The sequence below is a fragment of the Parasteatoda tepidariorum genome, chromosome 5 (assembly GCF_982258835.1).
Source record: "Parasteatoda tepidariorum strain Cologne lab strain chromosome 5, Ptep-v5.0, whole genome shotgun sequence".
Taxonomy (NCBI): Eukaryota; Metazoa; Arthropoda; class Arachnida; order Araneae; family Theridiidae; genus Parasteatoda; species Parasteatoda tepidariorum.
The window spans coordinates 80765975-80788096 of record NC_141759.1 but is presented as its reverse complement, the minus strand read 5'-3'; the positions used below and the strand labels follow the sequence as shown (position 1 = coordinate 80788096).

Sequence of the window (22122 nt, the reverse complement as noted above, 5' to 3'; positions counted from 1 at the left end):
AACTATAAAATATACATTTAATAAAGCGATATAAAACTCCAATATCCCCTTTATATAAATATGCATCAGAAAGTTTATATTTTTAAAAATGTTTTGTATTGTAAGATTAAAATTATGTATATATCTCTATTTTAGTAAATTGGCAGAGATTTACAATTTTTAATCATTATTCTAGAATCACTCTCGTACTCTTGATATTTATTAAAATCATATGAAGGGATGATTAAAAAAAATTTCACTTAAAATATTCTTTTTATCTTTTTTCAATAAATTAAATGAATTTATGAGCAAAATTGAAATTTTAGCTTTATTATTAAAAAAAGAAAACATCTTGATCTGCAATCTATCATACCTTAATATAACATAACCAAATTGGATCCCAAAACGAAAAATGCGTACTCTTAATTTTCTCATTAGTCTTCATTAATTCTTATCTCCTACGAGAAACAAGAAAGATAGAGCTACAAGCTACAACACAAATAAAAGGGTAATGGTAAATTATGCTAGAGCAGCGAATTCAGCTTATCGCTCCTACTGTAAAAAAAGTGTAAACGATCCGCTGTTGCCAGTTTTTTTTCCTTAAGTACTGATCGTCAAATGGAATAAATCTCAGGTTAGAAAAAATCGTTTTTTGAAAATTTTACAAGCTTAAGGTTGTCTTTCGTTTGATGATTGATGGCTCTAATAAACCAAGTATCAATATTGTCATTGCAAGCGATCAAAATCATAACAAAAAATATGAAATAGTAGAAAATACATTTATCTTTCATTACATCACAAACAGTTTCACCCAGTCTTGACAAGTTGATCTCAAAATCTAGGATCTAGTTCTACATTTTTGTTTTCTCTTTTCATAATATACGAAAGATTAGGCGTTCGATGGAAGAAGGATTAAATATCTCCGTCGGCGTCTGATGTTGTTCCCTAAGCTAGATATATTACCAGTAATTATGCAAAGATCCGGGCGTGGTCAATTTTAATTCTCTAAAAGCTGTTCTCTTTCTCAATTGAAGGTTTGATATATATTAGTTTCTGCTGACATTTTCGAAATGTCATTGCTATTATAAAGATCAACAGAGAGAAATTCTTTTCCTATTATCGTTTTTAAATCATAAAATCTGACTTATCTGCGCTACTTCGTTAAAGACGGAGCTAATGCTGGGTTGTTTGACAGTTTCAGTTCCAACAAATGATCCCATAACTTTGATTTAGGACAGAAATAAGGAAGTAATGTATGGAATAATTTTATTAATAGTTTGACATATTTGTTCCAACCTATTTTGTTTATCATACATTTCTAAATTTATGCGTTCTATTTATTGAAAATAACTCCTAAGCTTTGAAAATTCGAATAAATTTTATTTCTAAAGATGTGCGTGGTACTATAGTTAAATTAAGACTGAAGAATGACGTATAGAAATATTTATAATAAATATTGATATATGACGCCATTTTTACACGACTTGTCTTTTAATCTACATTTCCATTTTTTACTTCTGATGGTTAAAGTTCTTTGTAATGATATCGGTAAAGCAATTAATTTTAGAATTATAAGCAGATTTATTTAAATCATGCAAACACGTTGTCTTTAAAAAATAGTATTAGGACATTTAGATATTTCTTAAAACTCAGACTTCGTAATCGTACTCATTATGAGTCATCTTTCATAAAATAAAACAAAAGTACTAACTTATACATTGCAGTTACTTATTAGTGGTCTATCTTAGAAATACACTTGTCTGAAAACAGGGGTGGTACGCATTTTCTTCAATGGTCGGTAGTAGCGCACTACGACCACTTCAGTGGTCGGTAGTAGTTCAGTGGTCAAAAGTACTACACATAGTGAAACTACTGTAGTCGCTACTTAAGTAGTTTGTAATGTAGTGAGTAGTGTGATACAAAAAAAAAGTAGTTCGTAGATATTCCTGTCAACTACTTTTAACCTTAGTTTAGAATAGTAACACAGCTCTAACTCAACAATTTTTTCGAATTTGATGCGTACAAATCTTCGCGGGTCCACCAATGAATACAATGAAAATGAACCTGTGGCTGAGCGCTAACGAGAATTGCGTATTTAGAATCATGTATAACGTAGATTGATCATTACGAATAATAAATAATTTATCACTGAGGACACTTTCACTTGCGAATGCATAATAGTGGAACATTGTTGTTATTTCAAAAGAAGGTAACATGTTTTCGATGAACTTATTTTCTTAGAAGAAATAAAAGAGCATTTAACACTTATTAATATTGCAAGTATTTGATAATTTACTAGCATTTCTTAAATTGAATATTCGCTGTCATGAAAAGCATAAAAAGTGGAAGGTTAAATGAACAAATTTTAAAAAAATGTTTTGGTAAAACAAACTGGCTCATGTAAAAAAATAAATATTTCTTAATAATTCCTTCATGCTTAATTTAGGACAATTATTTTTAATTAAATTCATTTTGAATATAAGTGTAGATTAAGTTCTCCAGCAAAGTTCATCTCATTAAAGTAGTGAAGTAGTTACTGCAATTCCAAATTAGTTTTTAATCACTACATTTAAAAATAAGTAGTTATAGTTAACTACAGTGGTAGCAAAGTAGTTGCAAAAATAATGAAGTTTTTCACGCTAGCTGATTTTCTTATACCAAGGGGATATTTCTTTCTATTATGTACCACTTAATTTCTTAAAAAGCACTGTACTTTGACTTCGATCTCGATCCAAATATCAATACTTATAATATTAATATTATATTATGGTAGACCAAACCGCAAAAATTAATTCTAATAATTAAACACATGTGCTACTTCGTTTTCTTTTTTCAAAATTAGATCCATTTTTTTAAAACGCTAAGCACTAAATGTTAAAATTGCAAATCGTTTACAAAAAGATTGTTGGCAGCAGTTGGCATGCATTTTTTAAACAAAAAAAGAAGATTTTAGTATTAATTTTCGCAGCGAGTATTTAGTAGATGTTAGCGTTACGAGACTAATCGTGGGTGGTTTTCCTCATCATGTAACGTAAATGCGAGTTAATTCCATCAAAAAGTCCTCCAAGAAGGCAAATTTCTCCCAACACTTGATCCAGGAGTTCCCTTGTCTTCTGGATTGGGTTCAAAATTACAAGGCTACGGAGTTGAACATTTGTAGTCGTAGTCCTAAAATTGGATCGGCTGTTTGAACGACTGTTATAAAATAAAATAAAACGAGAACCTCTGTAACTCAGGAGCTAAAGCACTTGCATCCCAGTGAAATGACTCAGGTTCAAATCCCAACGACGGCTGGTTGATACGAATTCTGCTCTCAACTCGCACGGACCATCGAGCTAACGTAAAATATCCACAGTGGTAAACGAATCATGTATTAGAATCCCCTTACCGTCAGGCCAACCGTGGGTGGTACTCGTAGTCTTCCTCACCATGTAACGCAAATACAGCTTCGTTCGATTAAAAAGTCCTCCACGACGGCTAATTTGTCCCAATACTTGATCCAGGAGTTCCCTTGTCTTCTGAGTTAGGTTTTAAATTACAGTTGAACATTGATAGTCGTAAACTCAAAAATCGGATCGGCTGTTCAACGACGGTTGTACAAATAAAATGAAATTAGTTTTTATCATTTTGTCAATAATAAAGTTAACTTTAATTTAGGTTTTTCCAGTTAATATACTTGATACTCAGTTAATATACAGTCTGGATACAGGTCAGACTTAACAGACAGACATTACAGGTTTGAAAAGGCGCCTTAATTTGTTCTTAGTGCATGTATAAACTGAAACTGAGCAAAATAACTTGAAATATAATTTTTGAAAAAGAGTTCTTATAAAGTTTGAGAATGACTATCTCAGAAGCATAACTGTTTTTTTCTTGAATTTGGTTTCTTTATATCGAATGAAAAATTTCAATAAGGACTTTTTTTGAAGTTTTTCTCTTTTCATAATATATTCAATACATTGTTATTGAAAAAAAATTAAGTTTGATTTTTTTTTCTCATTTACATTTTATTGAAATAATTTAAAATATATAATCGAAATATTAAATATGTCACGGATTTTTATAACATATTTCAAAAATCATTACTGCCTAAAAAACAATTACAGCTCTCGGAACCCCAATGATTCTTCAACGGAATCCTAGGGTTCCATGGAACAACCTTTAGGAATCTCATTTAATCTTAATAATTAATAATAATTAATAATACAACCTTAATAATTCCTTAAGCGTTAAACAATTATATCAAAACTACTCTAATATTAATATTTATCAAGACATTCGTTTCAGCAATAATATAAAAGCAATTGAAATATTTTATTTAGAAGAGAAATTCCTGACTTATAAATGTAATATGGTCTTAAAAGAAAGAAAATAGCCACTTAGTCTAAACTATAATACGCTTCCACTTATGCCATTGACGTCATACGAGTAGCATCTTTCTAATAAAATCAATTAGTTAATTAAAGGATTAACTCCGGAGTTAACTCATAAGTACCTCTCTTCGAAGTGAATAGTTTGCTTTGGGATAAATTGGGAGTTCTGCAGCTTGAGTTCACAATTTAATATAGCAAAAGATGGTTAAATTATGATAAAGGCAAATTTGTATTTCCACTATTAATCTAGTATTTAAATTTGAAAATACATAGGGTTTAATATAAGAAATTTGAAGGTATATTAAATTAAGTTTTAAGCAATTCACTGTTGATATTACGTCTGCGTAACGATGTAAAAAGTGCTTTTTTGAATAAAAAAAATTTATATGGAATTAATGCTTTTGGGAATTTCTAATGTGACTACTGTTTAAGTTATAAAAAATATATATAAAGACATAAATCCAGGTCAAAATACAGCTACTGTTAATAAGTTGAATAAAAACTTCGTTCGCCTCAAAAATATACATATAAGAAATAACAGTCAGCATGTGTCAAGAGCTAAAAAACTGGTGCTTATATTAAGAATGAGAAGAAACAAAAGTGATTTAAAAAATAAAACGAAAAGTTGTCAAGGAAAAATAAAAAGTAAAGGTGGGAAACAAAACTAGAAAAAACCACAGTAGTGGAGAGCGAGAAAAAAAGTGAAAACCAAAGCAAGAAAAACCACAGTGGCCGAGAGGGGCGAATCAGGGTGAAATGCATTTCCATGCACTATAGAGAGGTGGTGAGGAATTAATGTCGTTTGCAAGGGAATCAATATTCATATGAATTTCAAGATTTTAGGGGATCAGGACGAGCTGGTGTGACTTTGGTGAAAATAGTTCTGGCATTGCCAAAATTGAATTTATGTCCAAGATTCCAACAATGTGCAGCAATTTATGATATCTCGTATTCTTGATCATGCGCATATCTACTGTGCTCTTAAGCTTCAATTTTAAAATGGGTTTAGTTCGTCCGATGTAATCAAGGTCGCACTGACAAAGAAATTTCACGTCAAACGATAATGGAACTGGTAGAGAAACAGGAGTGTCCTTTTACCTTTTAAAAACACGGCGGGAACTTAGTTGGCAATCCAATAAAAATTAAATTTACTTCTAATAGACTAAAATATAAAAGTCGGTATCTGAGGATTTTTTTTATCAAACACTACACAATATTCCTCCTTTTTTCCATTAAGCTTTCATGGTATACGTAACCAATTAGAATATTTACATTATCCTGATCCTTTTCTAAGAAAAACAATTGATGGAACAATTCCAAGAAACACCTCACGCGCATACAAAGCTCGAGATACTGAGTATCTCTCTTCTTTTCGTTAGCCCACCTTTACGACAACATTATCGCCAAAAGAATAAAGAAAAGAGTTGTAACTGTGTTTGTTGACACAAACGAAGAGAAAAAGAAAAATTACGCAAAGGCCAGTCCAAATAGCTTTTAGGTTGTCCGTATACTTAAAAGACCTTTTGTTGCTCTTTTTCCTCTTTGTCGACATTCTTTGCTCAATTAAGTGAACTTGTTCCTTGTTTAACATAAAACAAAGGTTAGGTTCATTTAGTTTTAGCCAACAAAGAAGTCTGTTACGAATTGATTCGATTTTTCTCCACAGGATGGTTTAATCTTTGGTTCCAGGAATCCAGAGTTCTTTTTTTGTTTTTTTTGTGCAGTCGATACTGAAGAGTTGCGTGCTAAATTGTGAAACTTAGTTTTAGAAAGTCGCTAATGTTTTCAACAACAAGTCTAATGTTTTGAACAACAAGTCATCATTAGTGGTTGGTTGAAGTTCTTTTTTTTTTTTAAAAAAAGGCAAAAATATTGTTTATCCTCTAAACTAAATGATTAAGTTCAGTAATTGTAAGCTAGCTAAAGAAACTATGGTAAATGCAAGTTAAGTAGTAACTTATTTTTTCATCCGTAACTTTGAAGCAAGTATTCTCAAAGGTTACTCGAAAATCAAAGCGTTTCTAATACTCATTAAAATGGACGTGATTAATGGTTTTATATCATGAACATTATGGTTAATACAAAAACTTACGATTAATCATATTTAGAGATTATCATTAATAATTTTTAGTTTAAACTACTTACTTATAAAGTTCTAAATTACATTTACTATATCAGCGGTGCCCAATTTTTTTCGGTTATGCTACTCTAAATGGTCAACTATTTTGAGGAGGAACCACGACTTTACAAACAAAATATATGAAATTAATTGTGAGCGTATTATAAAATAAAATACTACATTATTTTGAAAATATTAATTAAGAGGAATATTTTTTATATAATACTTGATCAAGGATATTACTTGTCTTCTGGATTAAGTTCAACAAATTAAAAGTCTACGTAGTTGAACTTTGCTAGTTGTAAACTCAAAATTGGATCGGCTGTTCAACGATTGTCATAAAATAAGAGGAATGGCCCATTGCTATCAGCCTTACCATTGCTTCCATTGTGTGGTTTTCTTTTTTATGTAACACAAATGCGGGTTAGTTCCATCAAAAAGTTCTTTTACGAAGGCAAATTTTTCCCAAAACTTGATCCAGGAACTCCCTTGTCTTTGGGATTGGGTTCAAAATTACAAGGCTACGGAGTTGAACGTTAGTAGTCGTGAACTCAAAACTGGGTTGTCTGTTCAACGACGGTTATGAAATAATATAAAATACCGTCCAACTATTGCGGAAATTCCGAAGTTTTAGAAAATACTTTTCCCAGTGGTAACAAAGGGAATGTATTGATATTTTAATAAATATGATTTCAAAGAATTTTGTCCACTACTTCATATAAATAATTTAAGCAAATAAAGAAAGTCATTTAGACAAATGGTATTGTTCTTAAGTTTTGATAAAAGTTTTATAAATATTCTATTTCTTTTTAAAAATTTCCACTTTAACTCAGAACAGCGGGGAAAATACTTTGTTAAGTGTTGAAAATTGCGGTCATTTTATGTTTGTCCAAAATAAAATGATCCTCTTTTTCTCAACATTTTCATAATTTAAAAATGGTTGCAGAGTTACCAACTACTGCACTTTTTGCAAAATATTTTATTGGGTTGTAAACAATCGAAAACGAAAGTTTTTTTCTATTTTTGTTAATTTTGTCAACATTTTAAAAGCCTCACCTCAAGAAATCAGCAACGAAGTGGCGTTTCATGTAAACTTTTGAATCATTCACATATAATGGTGTAGGAAAAAAACTTTAGGACAAATTTAGTAAATAAAGAATCATACATTAAAACATTTGCAACCACTAGAAAAAAATTCTCTGAAAGGGTAAAGACTTGGCTACCTTGCGGTATTGCTTTATTGGAATTACATACATTTGCAGGCTTATTTGCTCAATTTAGAGGCCTATAAACCTTTGTCATGTAGAGGGACAGATGGAACAACTTAGAGAAGGACATAACAAAGAATGCATCCAAAGTTACGGTGGGATTCGAACCCGCCACCACGCTTCCATGCGTTTGATGTGAAAACCATAAAGTTTAGGAGATAAAAGCTACTAAAATTTTATCGGTTCACACTATTGTCAAAGACTTTATCTCACAACCTCTGAATACAATTACACCTTATACCAACCCAGTGAAGTTATAATTTAAATGATTAAAACTTCGTAACTAATGTTTTGAAATAATTATTGGCAGCATTCTATGTAACTACAAACGACCAGTCCCGCAGTAGACTGATTGTTAAGACATGGTTCCCAGCTGATTACCGAAGTCAAGCATCACTGCCTGTGGTCAGTTTGCGGGTGGGTGACCACTTGGATCAGTCTGTGAAGGTGTCTGAGGGTGTGCGGTATCGCTCCTCGTTAAACTGTGCTACCGTAAAGTGCTTGACTTCGCTCGCAGGTCGTCGCGCTACCAAAGAGGGGGTGCCATTCCCTTTGCAGAGGATCAAAATTGCGATGCCATGTCTTCGAATCATCCTCAGGGACGTTTCCCAGACAGTCGCCTATAGCCCATTGCGCAGCTCTAGTGTGACGTAAACAAAGTACCTACCTACACAGGATAGAATTTTGTACAGATCTTTCCGACAGAAATTAAAAAACTCTCCTTTTTTCTTCCAGTGGATTTAGAAAGATGCCATCCAACACAGCCCTTCCGATGCCCTGGAGAGAAAACTATCTGCATTTCCATTCAATATCTCTGCGATGGTGCTCCCGATTGCCCAGATGGTTATGATGAAGACTTGAGACTATGTACTGCAGGTAAATGAAATAGCTTATTTTGCAATGACTCGTTATAATGTCTCTCTTTTCATTCGTTATGCAAATCATAGTATGCCATCTGATATGTTATCTAATCAAAGGTATAGCCTTGATCAGATAGCATGTATGCTATCTGATAAAAGGCTTCTGGACATCCAGTGGTATGGACTTAGATCGTCCTGAGGACACATATTAGTATGATGTTGGCCCCCCTTTTGCGTCGATGATAAACTGCACACGTCTAGGAAGACTTTCCAACAATTTTTTGATGGGAATTGACTTCCATCACATCTGAAGGGACTGCTTCCAGTGAGGATGGTCGATTTGACTGGCTATGTAACATGTGCTCTAATTCGTCCCAAAGGTGTTCTGTGCTATTTAGATAGGGGTCCTGAGAAAGCCAATCCAGTTTTTGAACAACCATTGCTTCAAACCATGTTTGGATAAACGAATTTTATAATTGTGTGCAAAAAATTTTTCATTTCGCTTAAGAAGTTTTCGAGATATGGCGAAATACACAAAAAGTAAAATTAACATTAAGGGGTTCCAAACTTTGGATCGCTCACCTGAGCAAACTATGGAGGACTATATTTCCCAGATTGCGGCTACCCTCAATGTTTTAGGGGTCAGAAACGTGAGTCCGACGCAAAAAAGGTATGCGTATACAGAAAAAAAAATATTTTTTGTGTCTGATTTTGCAACTTAAAATATCGTAATATAAAATTCTGATTAATTTGCATATTTGAAGTCTCCCCCTCCGACCATTAAGAAAATGAAAATGCGATCATTAAATCAAGGTCCGTTTTTTTTTTTTTTTTGCAGCATTATACACAACTAGTGAGAGTCGATGTTTTAATGCTGATAATTGCTTAATTAATTTTTCTTTAAACTCTCTGTGCAAAGTGCTATTATTATTGTAAACTACATTTAGAACGATTTACATTAGAATAGAACTATTACATTTAGAATGATTTACATTAGAATAGATTACATTAGAATAGAACGATTTTGGGAAAAAAAGTACCATCACTTCAATATGGTTATAATTTTACAATGAATGGTTTAAGTCAAAACTAAACGTTCCTAGCGCAAACTTATCAATACCATATTTTTGTACAAAAAACGTTGAGATCTTCAATCGATTTCATAATTGATTACTTTAACTTCCATCCACAGGAAAAATAATCTCCCTGAAAATTTCAAAAGTAAGCATCTCATTTCAAAACAAAGACAAGATGGAGCTTAAAATTTCTTTAAAGCCCAGACATTCTGTGAGCCCTTAAAAGCAGGCTTAAGGCCATATGATTAACCATTCCACTTGGAAGGAAACTTTCGCCTCGTTAAAACTTTTCCTCCATTTCGGGATTTCCGCCATTTGCATAATACCTTTCAAGTGAACGAAGAAATTATTCTAGATCTGAGAATGGCGACGCCTTTTAAAATGAGAACTCGATTATGGAATTATTCATACGATTTCTCATCAAAAAGTAAATAAAGCAGGACAATTCGGTTCATTGTAAAGAGAAATTTAGATACCAAATTTCGTTTTCAAAAATATCTGTTTAAAAATGGAGCTCTAATCAGAAAGCATAATTTTAAAAACAATTTACCATCTGGTTACTTAAAGAAAAAAAGACTCCCCTTTTAAAATTTTGAAAAGGGAATCAACAACAGAGATAACAAACTTGGGGATGAGGTGAGGGATAAGGATTGAGAATTGCATAGCAACCCATAGCCGGAAATCTCATCGTACCACTAAACACAAAAAATGAAATTTCGAATTTCGTCCACCACTAAACACAAATAATTAAAACAGTTACATATAAGGTTAAATAAATGAAAGCTCAAAATCCACTAATTTCTTTTTATTTAAAAAATTTTGCTTTAGTTTACTATCAATGAAAAAAAAAACGATTCGTAGTAGTCTCAAACATAGGCGTAGCGTGAGGGGAGCACACTTTTTGTTTTTAGAAAACTGTTCGATTGTTTTGAGATTGATGAATGTATGCATTGCATGCTGAAATATTTTTTATTTTATAACAACCGTCGTTGAACAGCCGACCCAATTTTCGGGTTTACGACTACTTATGTTCAACTACGCAGCCTAGTAATTTTGAACCCAATCCGGAAAACATGGGAACTCCTGTATCAAGTATTATAACCGTCGTTGAACAGTCGACCCAATTTTCGGGTTTACGACAACTTATATTCAACTACGTAGCCTAGTAAATTTGAACCCAATCCGGAAGACTTGGGAACTCCTGTATCAAGTATTATAACCGTCGTTGAACAGTCGACCCAATTTTCGGGTTTACGACAACTTATATTCAACTACGTAGCCTAGTAAATTTGAACCCAATCCGGAAGACCTGGGAACTCCTGTATCAAGTATTATAACCGTCGTTGAACAGTCGACCCAATTTTCGGGTTTACGACTACTTATGTTCAACTACGTTGTCTTGTAAATTTGAACCCAATCCAGAAGAAAAGGAACTCCTGGATCAAGTGTTGGGAGAAATTTGGCTTCATGGAGGACTTTTTGATGGAATTAACCAGCATTTACATTATGTAAAGAGAGGAAGACCACGAGAACCTCCCACGGTTAGCCCGAATGCAAGGGGACTCTAATCCATGATCCGTCAACCACTGAGGATGTTTTGCGTCACCACTGTGGTCGGTGCGAGCCGGATGCGGAATTCGTATTGACCAACCACCCCTGGGATTCAAAACCGGTTCCACTCAATGGAAGGCGAACGCTCTATCCCCTAATCCATAGCGGCTCTGTATCAAGTATTGGGGAAGAATTTGTCTTCGTGGGGTACTTTTTTGATGGAACTAACCCTCATTTGCGTTACATGGAGAGGAAAACCTCCCACGGTTAACCTGACGGCAAGGGAATTCTAACCCGTGATCCGTCTACCAGAAAGGATATTTTACGTCAGCACTGTGGTCAGTGTGAGCCAGATGCGGAATTCGTATCAGTCATCGCCGGGATTCGAACCGATTCACCTCATTGGAAGGCGAACTCTCTATCCCCTGAGCCACTACGGCTTTTTTTTGTATGTATGTCTATTTATGCATAAATGTATAAATAAATCTTAAAATGAACGAACAATTTTCTAAGAATATAAAGTGTGCCTTCTTCACGCTCTGCTTATGGCCTAATAGTTTAGAGTCTCTGCAGAATCGAGGCCTTCGGGCAGAAAATATAGTTAAAAGATTTTCGATCCAATACATATCCCTGATACTAAGGTAGGGTGATACTTACGAATAGTTAAATTGGGAAATTAAATATTAATGATAAGAAATCGTACCCTTTTACATTTTCTGCGTTCGTTCCATCACTGTAAATTGCGAAATTGATTTGTAATGACTCGTAAATCGACTTAATCGAGTAAATCGATTAACGTCACTTCTTGATACATCGTAAGTGTAAGGTAAAAGCTTTGATTAGGCTTAGTTTATTTATAGTTAGAATAAATTGCATAAATAATAAAGAGTAACACCTCTGAACGACAAAAATTTTACATTATAAAAAAAATTTTAAGACATAATGTACATTTTACTATCGCATTTTCTTTTTTTTTTTTTCAATAGAGCTAATTAATGTGTGCGAAAATCTTACATTTATGAATTCATTCTGCTATCACTATTTTCTGTCAATACGGATCAAGTTAACATCTCTACTGCAATGTTTTCAAACAACTCTAGGGAACTTTTTTTGTTTTTGTTTTCCGTTGCAAAATAATTTTAATTCATCTTATACAATTTCGCATTGTAGGCATTATTGATACGTTTTATAGATCATTTCTTATTGAAATAAAAATACTGCCCATTGCCGAACGAGAAAGTATGAAACGAAAAAGATGGTTGCGTGTTTAAGAGATATTATGTTATAGATAATATGGTTTTCATACATGAATACACATCACTTTCTCCTTTATAGCGTGCAAAATTATTTTTAAAAGGAATTTAAGAAAAAATATGTGCTTTCTAAGCATTTAGCATCAACTTGTAACCACAAGTTTTATCAACCATTTCTTATTCAAATAAAAATACCGCCCAAAACAGAAAGTATAAAACGAAGAAAACTGGTTTTATGTTTGAGAGGTATTATATTATAGATATTACGGTTTTCATTCATGATTACTCATGACTTTCTACTTTATAACAATCACAATGATTTTAAAAAGAATTTAAGGAAAAATATATGCTTTCTAAGCATTTATAAGTTTTATAGTTTTATCGACCATTTCTTATTCAAATAAAAATACTGCCAAAACAGAACGAGAAAGTATGAAACGAAAAAAATGGTTACATGGTTAAGAGGTAATATATTATAAATATTACGGTTTTCATACATGATAGCGCATCACTTTCTCCTTTATAACGTTCAAAATAATTTTAAAAAGAATTTAAGGGAAAAAATGGGCTTTCTAAGCATTTATAAGTTTTTTTCCGACCATTCAAATAAAAATATAAATACTGCTATTCAAGTAAAAATACTGCTCAAAACAGAACGAGAAAGTTTAAAACGAAAAAAAAATTGGTTTCATGTTGAAGTGGGGAAAGAATTTCTCATGTACGTAAAACTTTTTTTTTAAGAATATTCTACATTTTCCCAAAAATAAATCTGCTTATTTTGAATCTTGGGAACATAAGCACATTTGAGCAATGGACTTATATCAAAGTTTCTTACGTATATTTTTGCTGCAATTTTATTTAGATTTTCTTTTATTCAACGTGCTTTCGTTCGACTTTTAATTAAAGTTATAATCACCTCGTCACAAGAAAAAGAAAACTCGCTCTTGCTTTAAGTTTTTGCATTAATAGGTCTCACTTGCAAAATTAATGAGTTACGTTTTTACGTAGTGTTCTTAAACCAGAATGGAATTTTTCTTAACAATTTAAACAAACAACATTTTTTCTCGAAAAATACTGAATACTTTAGAAAGGATACTTTGTGCCTATATTTTAAAAGTCACAGTACTTAAATTATCTACAATAACGAATTGAAGAGTTTTGTCTGTGTGTCTGTCTCTCTTATAACTCTAGTAACAGTTTGTGAATTTAAGACAGTAGTTGAAAGGGGCAATTTTAACCTCCTACCTAAACATTTGTTCAAATATTTCAATTAAATCATTATTGAGAGATGTTTGAAAAATGAAATTTTCTCATTGACTTAGAACTCTACATTCATATAAATTAATATGTTATTAATGATGTAGTGATGTTTGATAGCTTATAGCTCTCGTTTATAAGAAAAATGAGTTCTTTGTAAGTTTTTATTGTCTAATTATGTTTTAATTCGTTATGCCAGCTAAGCTCAATGATTAACGTGAACGTTGTTACGTGAATGGACTACGTCACCTAATGAGTGTTCTTACATTTATATAAAAACACGTTTTAATCTAGTTTGTTGTCATGCTTTAAAAAAGCTACTCCTTAAAACTAAATTTAAAAGAAACTGTTTTTTAAATAAAATTAAATAACTTATGTATTGAAAGGCAAATTTATTGCATAATTAGTAGTATTTCATTTTGAAGAAATGTAAAAATTTGTCCTACTATTATTGAGGGAATAATACTTAATTACTTTTGGTAATAGGCGCTACTGGTATAATGAGAATTGGCGCAATTTTAATTGATTCTAGATATAGAGACATTGTATTATATTAGTTTAGTTGGCACTTGTCCAAACTGCATCAGTACTGTATAGTGTTAATACAAATGCTGTGGGAAGAGGTTCTTTACTGTTCATTGAAAGAGATAAATACCGGAGAAAATAACTTGACAGCGGACATCATGCCAAATAAATGCAGTGAATCTTTATTTTCATGGGAAAAACTACTCCTCTTTTGCTTAATATAATAACGTAAAGCCACCGGGAAGAACAAAATATGTTATTAAATGAAGAAAATTAGATTTATTTTTGTTGATATGTCTTTTAAATTTGTGCATGTTTTCTCAGTGTTGCTCAGTACAGATTTTTTTTTTTTTGATCCAGTACGAAGAATTCGATTAATCTAGTTCCAAATAAAATACTTATCTAAATGCATAAACTTTTGGAGTTATTCTTCAGGTCGAAGTTAAGCCTAATAATTTCTACACCTTTATGAAAAGTTGCTATTAGTCTTCAATATTTTAAAACATAGAAATAGATCTCAAAGACGTAAAATCGCTGTATAAGATTTTAAAAAATGGAAGGTTAATAAACCCATTAACGTTTTACGAGTAGACCCAAACAAATAACTATTCATTTTCGCTCTCGTGAGCATTTTTCATTCTTAGATCTTCAATAAAGAATTCTCTTCGATTAAACTGGCACTTACCATAGACTTAAATCGTTCCTATACATGCTGTTTTTAACAAAGATTTATTATTTTCTGATCAAACGATTTATGAGTTTCTCAACTGAAGACGATGCTCAGCGAATTTCAAATTCATTCTATATCGAACACATTAGTATGTAATTCTAAATTTTTTTACAACTCTCTCTCGTATATTTCGCCTAATGTGATAAAACATTACGATAAATTCACGTCAAGTTCCCGCGCAAAACTTAAGTACCATAAGAAAATGCCGTGAAGAATTACACGTCATCTGTTCTGGCAAAGGAAAATGCATTTACGAAATCAAGATAAATGAAGAACCTCAAAACACAGGTGAACATCAAACTTTTTTTTTCCTGTAACGTTTTGTGTCCATTTATCCTGAAAGTTATTGGAAAAGCGTTAAATGTTTTGTTTCCTCTTAAGACTGTAAGATTTACAGATATTATGTTCGTTTTTGGCGTTCTTGAGTTTAACAGGATTGATGTACGGCGTTTTAATGAAAGAGTAATACATCAATAAAAGGATTTATCGAACAATAAAGCATCTATTTAATTCCATTAGCTTTTAACAATTTTCAATGGGACCATTTATTTTTCAAAATTGATGATAATAATTAAAAAATGCAAAAACAAGTATTTTTGCCATCGCTACGAAGTATCAGGTAAATTTGGTTAATTCTACTCGGATTTAGTGTGTGTGGGGGGAGGGGGTATTCGTGATTAGAAAACGGTAGATATTTGTATATACTTAACAGTATATACTTAACAGTAAAATGCTTTCTTAGGAAGAAATGTGGCTTCTCATTATATTCGATTAAGTCATAGGAGTCACCAAGATTCGATTTTTGAGGGGAACGAAATTAAAATCCAAATTCACAATAGTTCACTAATGTAAGGAAAAAAATCTTATACCCGCAAAAAGATTAAGATTAATTATTTTCATCCTTCTTGTTTTTAACTTTGATTTGAAGCAAATTTCGTCACAATTGATGAATTTTTTTCTATCTATTCAAAACAAAATAAAAAAATAAAAATAAATAAAATTAAAATTAAAAACTCGAATGGATTGGTCGAGAAATCTGTCCTAAATTTGGCTCCTTAATTTTAATTTTACTTTTTTTCGTAATTTTATGCGAGCGAATTTTTAAAAAAATTTCACACAATTATAAAATTCGCTCATTAAAAAATAATTTCATGCAAAAAATTTAATTATTTATCAGTGTTAATTATTTTATTTAAAAATAGTATAACAAATTTGGTATTCATGTTTTTACGTAATCTTAAAGAATGTAATTTTATATGTCAAAATACAAAATATAAACAAAATCGGTCAAATAGATCCCAAAAGTCAGATATTTACAATTCGATTTTTCAAGAACTATTTGACCGATTTCATTCAAATTTCGTATTTTGCTACATAAAATAACAATTTGTATTATTTGGCATGTAGAATTTTAAAAAAATTCGACGGGTTTTGATTCCTTACCCCCAAATATAGGAATTAGCCACAATCTGGGAAATATGATCCCAATAGTTCAGTCAGGCAAGCAATCAAAAGTTTGAACCCGTTTTAATCCTATCTTTAATTTTTCCGTACTTAGTTACATCTCGAAAACTTTTTAATCAAATTGAAAAATTTTTGCGCAGAATTATGTTTCTCGAAAAATAGTTCAACGTAGGAAATAATGTATACAAATTTTTCTATTATTTTATTTTATAATTCATCGACTGAATGATTCATCGATTCATTTATTGGAAAATTCAAAATAGCCCGGATCATACTTTTCGGATCAGAACTTTTTAATCAAATTGAAAAATTTTTGCCCAGAATTATGTTTCTCGAAAAATAATTCAACGTAGACAATAATGTATACTAATTTTTTCATTATTTTATTTTATGATTCATCGACTCAATGATTCATCGATTCATTTATTGAAAAATTCAAAATAGCCAGGATCATACTTTTAGGATCAGGACTTTTTAATCAAACTGAAAACTTTTTGCCCAGAATTTTGTTTCTCGAAAACTAATTCAATGTAGACAATAATGTATACTAATTTTTTCATTATTTTATTTTTATAATTCATCGGCTCAATGATTCATCGATTCATTTATTGAAAAATTCAAAATAGCCAGGATCAGGACTTTTTAATCAAATTGAAAACTTTTTGCCCAGAATTTTGTTTCTCGAAAAATAATTCAATGTAGACAATAATGTATACTAATTTTCTCATTATTTTATTTTTATAATTCATCAGCTCAATGATTCATCGATTCGTTTATTGAAAAATTCAAAATAGCCAGGATCATACTTTTAGGATCAGGACTTTTTAATCAAATTGAAAAATTTTTGCCCAGAATTTTGTTTCTCGAAAAATAATTCAATGTAGACAATAATGTATACTAATTTTCTCATTATTTTATTTTTATAATTCATCGATTCGTTTATTGAAAAATTCAAAATAGCCAGGATCATACTTTTAGGATCAGGACTTTTTAATCAAATTGAAAAATTTTTGCCCAGAATTTTGTTTCTCGAAAAATAATTCAATGTAGACAATAATGTATACTAATTTTTTCATTATTTTATTTTATGATTCAGCGACTGAATGATTCATCGATTAATTTATTGAAAAATTCAAAATAGCCAGGAGTACAAATTTTTACAAAATTTTAAAGAGTGTATTTTTATGAGGCAAAATACGAAGTTTGAAGAAAATTGGCTAAATATATAATTCCGGAGAAGTCGAAGTTTTAAAAAGTCAGATTTTTGAAATTTGATTTCAAAGGAACTATTCGACCGATTTCGTTCAAGTTTTGCATTTTGCGTTTGCGGCCAGTCTGTAATTGAGAGAACATAGCAGCGTACAATGATATTATGAGTCATGAGTTGATCTACAATCCATATAGTGTGCTCCATCTTGCCTCTACTCTGTAATACAGAAGAAATGTTTATGCATTTAAATGGTCCCCTTAGATTGTAAATCTAATGATCAAGGTTAAAAATTCAAATGTGGAGAAGGCTCAAATGCACAACCAAATCCCTTACTTTTGCACCAAAAATAATTTTTTTAAAATTATATTGTGTTTAAGAAATTGAAACGTTTATTTAATATAAATGCCCTAATTTTTTTTTCACAGCTAAGCGACCACCTGTTGAAGAGACAGCAAATTTCCTGCAAGCTCTGTTAGCCAACCACGGACCCAACTTCTTGGAAAAGCTCTTTGGAAAGAAAGCCCGAGATGCACTTGCTCCTTTAGGAGGTGTACCCAAAGTTGCTGTTGCTCTATCAGGTAATATCCCATAAAAATGTTCTTGAAATTAAGATAGATTTCAAAATTTAAAAAAAATTCTGATTAAATTTATTTTGATAAAAAATATCCAGGCAGTAAATAATAATCGTGAGTTTTAATTCTTATTTAAATACACCTACACGTATCGGATAAAAATTATTAAATTTTTAACAATGTATCAGATAGATAATTGAAATTTTAAAACCAGATGTAAAATTCTATTCTAAGGCGAAGAAGATAACTTTGAAAAAGCACGATCTCACTATTCAAGACGAAACTACCACTAATACAACATTTTTTTGCTATTTTCTACGCTTTATACAAAAATTGTTTTTCCAATGGCAGCAAACTTTGTTTTAGTAGTTGATTCTGTCAGAATAATTCGATTTCAAATGATTTTAACAAGATGATTTGAAATGATTCAAATGATTATGATATATATATATATATATATATATATATATATATATATATATATATATATATATATATATATATATATATATATATATATATATATATATATATATATATATATATATATATATATATATATATATATATATATATATATATATATATATATATGTATAATATATAGGGGAGAGTCGGGTACCCCCGCCCACAGTCAATTTCATATGTATAGAATATTTTTTCAAGTCAATGGGCCATCGGACATTAATTGTTGTATTAAAAAAAGATTATTTTCGAAGTTTCAAGTATTTATGCAGCTGTTAACATGGTAAACAATAGTTTCGAAAATATGTTGAATACAGTAGTCATGAAATTAAGAAAAATTGATTGAATGTTTCGATTAAACTTCATTTTAATACTAAAAAAATAATTTTTCTATACATGCAGCATTAAAGTATGTAGTCTTAAGTTTAATTTGCACAAAGAAAGAAGTTTGTATGTAAAAAATTGTTCGAGTAATTACAAATTTACAAAAAAATTGGATTTCGGGTAGCCCCGCTCACATGAATATCGGGTATCACAGCCCAATTTTATTTCGTCGATAAATGTACGGTTGCAAAGATTATTATTTTATTGCTTCAAATTTGAATGTTATATGCATTTTTAACAACAAATATATGTTTTAATATTATATGAAACATAAATTTATGTATTTAAAAATGAAAAATTAAATATTTTTAAAATGTAATTGATATATCCAAATTAAATTTAATATCAAGAAATCATAAATATTATGATAAGCTATTTGCTTACTTATTTATTTTCACTTATTTGTGAACGAATCAATCTACAGAAGCATTTGAATGCAATCAAAATACAAAGTGAATTTGTAATTTTATAAGAAGTATTTTATATTAAATTTATAAGAAAAGATCAACCAAATAAGTTTATATTGACAAACAACTATTGTTATGAATTATTGTTACTTAAATTAAATTATTTTCGTTAAATATTTCATATAAATATATATTAATATTATAATATATTAATAAACATTAATAATGATAAAAAGTATGACATTTGTTGTTATTAAATGATAGAATTCACTAAAAGTATATAAATATGCAATAAATAAAATGATTTTGTGATAAAAATGATAAATGAGGTTTATCTATTGTCAATACATTGGTCATTCTCATTTACACCTGAAAAAATAGCCAAAAAACACAATTTTTGTAACTGGGCGGGGCTACCCGACACATTTTGAAAAGAGCTGAAAAACATGTTTTTTTAAATTTCTATTTTTTTAAGTTTAGCCATTCTTTTTTTGGTTTATTCTTTTTGCATTATTTAATTAGATGATAAACCAATAGAAACATACAAAAATGTTGATCATTACTCAGTATTATACAGAAATATAAGCAATACTCCTTAAGTGAGCGGGGCTACCCGACTCTCCCCTATATTAAAAATCCTGAAGAATGATTCTGGAGAGTTGTTTAAGTATTGACCAAAATAAAGACAGTGCCTTTAACTTCTTTTTTTTTTCTCTACCATTGAGAAAAATCTTTAACAGAAAGTGTAAACGTTAATAGCTATGATAAAACAAATCGTTATTCTGGTTCCAAACTTTTCTTAGTACAAGATAAAATTTGGTGAAAAAGCAAAGGTAGCAGTTAAAATAATTCACCAGAACCGCAATTGGACCAGAGAGACCATTTAAAACACTAGAAAAACGCTGGGAAAATTTAGATTGCATCAGTTTGAAACTAGAAAAAAAAAGACTAGTTAAGATTTGTTTGGATTGATGAATTTACTTTAACTAATTATGTAGTTTCAAAAAAAATTCATGTAGAGAGTGGTTGTGTGCAGTATTTATTCATTATTACTTCTAAAAAAACTTCACGAGTAACTACAATAGTTAACTTCGTCGAAATTTAAGGTAAAAATTGTGTAATTGTTGTTTTTCTGCTTTTCTGCGATTCGCATCTACAATTATTCGTCAAACAAACGCAATAGACAGATATAATTTTTTTTTCTGTTCGACCCTGATCCCAATCACATAAGTGGATGGACCAGATTACAACCAATAGTGTGAGGAGCACCGAACATTGAAACGAAAATAGAACTTATTAAGCAAAAAATGAAAAATCGAACAAAAAATGCAAAATTAAACAATCAAGGAAAAAATAGAATTTTTTTTTAATGGCGGGCACTTGGGGTTTGTCCCATTGGCCACAGAAATGCCAGAACTGCTACTCTCTTCTCGTTACCCAGTAGGGCCAAGGCGGTGGAGCAGCATCGCCCACGTCACACAACCACAAACCCGTTTATAGGGCGGGTCACTTTCACACATAGCGGAAAGGACATAGAACACAGAGAGAGAGAAAGAAAAATCCATGCCCTGAGGAGGATTCGAACCCGCGGCCAATAGCTCCGCAGTCAGACACGCTAACCACTCGGCCACCTGGTCGGCAAAATAGAAAATAAAAATCCCGAAAATTGATAATAAAACACAAAATTTTACATGTATGATATAGTATATATCTGTTTACATGACAAAATTCGTGAATTGAAAAATTATTTAAAAGTATTGCCTTACATTAATAATATCAATATTTTTTAATTATTTATAAATTTCAATTTCTGAAAAATTGGCCACCATTAAAAATGATTCAATTAGCCACTGGCCAGAAGTAAATTTTTCTAATTTCGCCCAATGCCTCAGCACTGTGCTTGTTATGGGAAAATTAAGTGTGCTTGGTCAAAAAGGTTTTAAAATAGCTATTGAAGAGCAGTGTAGCCAAATATTTAAATCATTTTTCTACATAAGCACAATAAAATACTAGCAGATCTTCCTTATGTATTTAAACTAGGTAAATGTGATGGTAATTAAAAGAATGTTAAATCAAATTTGTTAAAACAGGAAACAAGCGTGTAGGCCGAAATTTTGCTTCCACATTAAATATAAAAATAAAATCCAAAGGAGTAGGAGAGTGTGTACATATGTTACCGTAAATGACCGAAACCAAGAGAATGTCGACTTTCACCGGTGAATGTCAACAATCGCATAGTCACTTTGGTGCATATCTATTAATGATCGATTAGTAAAAACATCAGTGTTTGGAGTACCTGTTAAATTCATACTGGGCAGTGTCACTTCACTTTAAAAGATTTAAAAAAAAACGCTGATGTAGGGCATACCGGGCAAATGTATACCAGGCTGCGGCATTTAACAAGACCGAGTATATATTTCAGACATTTACCTAAGCAACTATGCGATTGTCAACATTCACAGGTGGAAGTCAGCAACCACCAATTTCGATCATTCACAGTAATATACACCGAAGAGCCATTACATCATGACCTCCCTCCATCTATAACGATGGGCTCGCCCAGGTTTTCATGGTTTCTCGCCCCGAAACAATGCTTTCATGGGGCACATTAGGACCCATAATCCTCATA

The 22122-nt window shown here is 31.1% G+C and overlaps 1 protein-coding gene across 1 annotated transcript in view; it reads left to right on the top strand.

The window, feature by feature from the left end:
* The window catches only part of LOC107440616 (IDLSRF-like peptide), a 211271-nt gene that overhangs the window by 185892 nt on the left and 3257 nt on the right, over nucleotides 1-22122 (top strand). The window contains exons 2-3 of the mRNA XM_071184908.2: nucleotides 8475-8615; nucleotides 18091-18243. Of these exons, the coding sequence (XP_071041009.1) occupies nucleotides 8475-8615; nucleotides 18091-18243 (294 nt within the window). The remainder of the gene's footprint in view (nucleotides 1-8474; nucleotides 8616-18090; nucleotides 18244-22122) is intronic.